The sequence below is a fragment of the Aplysia californica genome, unplaced genomic scaffold (genome assembly GCF_000002075.1).
Source record: "Aplysia californica isolate F4 #8 unplaced genomic scaffold, AplCal3.0 scaffold00638, whole genome shotgun sequence".
Lineage (NCBI taxonomy): Eukaryota > Metazoa > Mollusca > Gastropoda > Aplysiida > Aplysiidae > Aplysia > Aplysia californica.
In genome coordinates this window covers 294642-297003 of record NW_004797908.1, presented here as the reverse complement: position 1 = coordinate 297003, position 2362 = coordinate 294642, and the positions used below count along the sequence as shown (strand labels likewise).

The window sequence follows — 2362 nt, the reverse complement described above, 5'->3', positions numbered from 1 at the left end:
CAGTACCTAGTTTTAATAAATTTGATGAAACAAAAAGTAGAGTTTCTCAACATGTCAACTTTTTCGAATGCAATTCTTTGAATATATCGATAACGACTCTGAATAATCTTGTAATTTTGATATAGTCTACACATGCCAGCCTTTCTGTTTGAACAGAGAAAACGAGAAAACGGACATATTTTGGGGTACATTATATAAAACCTGTTTAAAATTTGCACGTCCTTACTGTATACAATAAAACAAGTCTAAAATGGTACAATATGGCTGGTGCAGGTGGTGTGACGAGTCCACTGTTATTTGGATACTTTTTTGGGGGTGAACTCGTCACACGTTTTTCAGTTGTGTCGACTTCACCGTGTGACGAGTTCACTGGTTCCCTTACATGTCCTGAGCCTAATGCTTTGGAAACAATAATTTTATTGTGTTCCTCAACCTGTGGCATCGGTCGCAAGAGCTCAAAAAATTGTTTTCTCGAAACTCAAAATAGAGATGGAAAACATTGTGCTACTATTGTGTTTATTACTGTACAGTTCGATGTATATATAATGTTTTTTAAATAATTATATATGGGCCTGCGATACAAAAATGTAATATGGGTGGTTGGCGGGTGCTCTGGTAATTGCTCCTTCTTTCCTATAAAAATATCGATCATCTCTATCTCCCCTCCTTCTTATATGTGTTTGTTACTCTCTTGTAACACCTCTAATCTTTGGCACTTATAAGATCTTATTGTGTTGCAAGTGCCGTAAGACTCCAAATAAAACTTTTTTTTAAAACAAGTATTTCCCGCTGTTCCCAGCACTGGAACACGAGCCTCCAGGAGCGCGCCAACACCTGGGCCCACAAGTGTAACTTCCGGCATGAGCACAACATCGACGTCGGGGAGAACCTGTTCTTTGACAACGACCACAAGGAGAAAGTGCTGATGAGGGGCCTCAAGGCCTGGTTCGTGGAGAAGGAGCTGTGGTCGTTCGCCATGCCCACCTGTGGCGACGCCTGTCACTACACACAGGTCAGTCAGTCGTCACGTCATGTCGCGTCATTGTGGTGCTTATGCTTGTGTTGTTTTTGTTTTGTGTTTTGTTTTTTGTTTGCTGTTGGGTTTTTTTCTTTTGTTTTGTTTTGTTGTTGTTGTTTTTTGTTTTTTTTTGGGGGGGGTGTTTGTGGAGAGGGGGTGGGTGTCTTTAGAGCTCTTTTATATAGCTAGGTAGACTTAATTTAGCTCATTTAGGAGACAGGCTGCTTTGATCCTTTAATTCAGATGGCGGCCCCGAGCCTATCACGCGTATGTTAAGTCTGTGATTGTAATGGGTTTTTTTAAAATGCACGATTGACTCAGTTTAGATCATTTTTGGAGGCGGGCTAATTTCATCTTTCAGTTCAGATGACGGTGCACCTATTACAGGTGCAGGTGTACCTTTGGTGGTTGACAGGTGCCCTGTTATAGTTTTTCTCTTTCTTTACTGATTTCAAACGTCTATCCCCCTTTTCTCTCCTTCTTCTTTTCTTTTTTATGTCATTCTTATAATACCTCTAATCTGTGGCACTTATTTCTGTGACCTATCGGTGTTGCAAGTAGCGTCAAACTTTCACTAAAACTGGAAAAATAATAAAACACAGGTGAGTCATTTTGAATTGATGGCAGTTGGTTTTGTTTGTTGTTTTTAGCCTGATTGACTAAATTTATATAATTCAAGGGGCTAGCTGCTTTGACCCTGCACATTTCAAAGCCAATAATTAGTTATAAAAATACAGTCGACGTTTTCTGAGATGGCCATCCATTTGACCATCTATAATTTTTTTATAGAGGCACCAGCCATCCATGTCCAGGTCCTGTTTTATCCATGGCCTTCCATTTTTGAGGAGAAAGGGGGTTGTCTTTGACAGGAGGACGTCTTGGACAATGTCATTATGATATAGAGAAAAATACAAGGAGAGAAGTGGGTATTGTAAAGGTGCTTCTCTTGAACAATGTCATTATGATATAGAAAAAAACACAAGTGGGGATGTGGGTATTGGCCGTTTGTAAAGGTGCTTGTCTTGAACAATGCCATTATGATATTGAAGAAAAAAAAAACTCAAGTGAGGTGAAGACTTGAGGGAATTGGTTGTTTGTAAAGTTGCTTGTCTTGAACAAAGTCATTCTTTTACATAGAAAACAAAAACACAAGGGGTAAGTGGAAATTGGTCGTTTGTAAAGGTGCTTGTCTAGGACAGGTGGCCGTTGGAGCAGGTCTGACTGTATGCTGTACCGTTGTTGGCGACCGTCCAAGATGGACGTTTGACAGGGGGGATATAATATGCACACAACGTGGGGGCTAATGGACGTGAGATCAAAACACGGAATACCATCACTATATTA

General features: G+C 40.1%; 1 protein-coding gene across 1 annotated transcript in view; it reads left to right on the top strand.

The window, feature by feature from the left end:
• The window catches only part of LOC118478515 (cysteine-rich secretory protein 3-like), a gene marked incomplete in the record, with an annotated part of 16255 nt that extends 14808 nt beyond the window's left edge, over window positions 1–1447 (top strand). Inside the window, 2 exon segments of the mRNA XM_035972277.1 lie at window positions 800–1012; window positions 1406–1447. Of these exon segments, the coding sequence (XP_035828170.1) occupies window positions 800–1012; window positions 1406–1447 (255 nt within the window).
• Window positions 1448–2362: the final 915 nt, after the last annotated feature.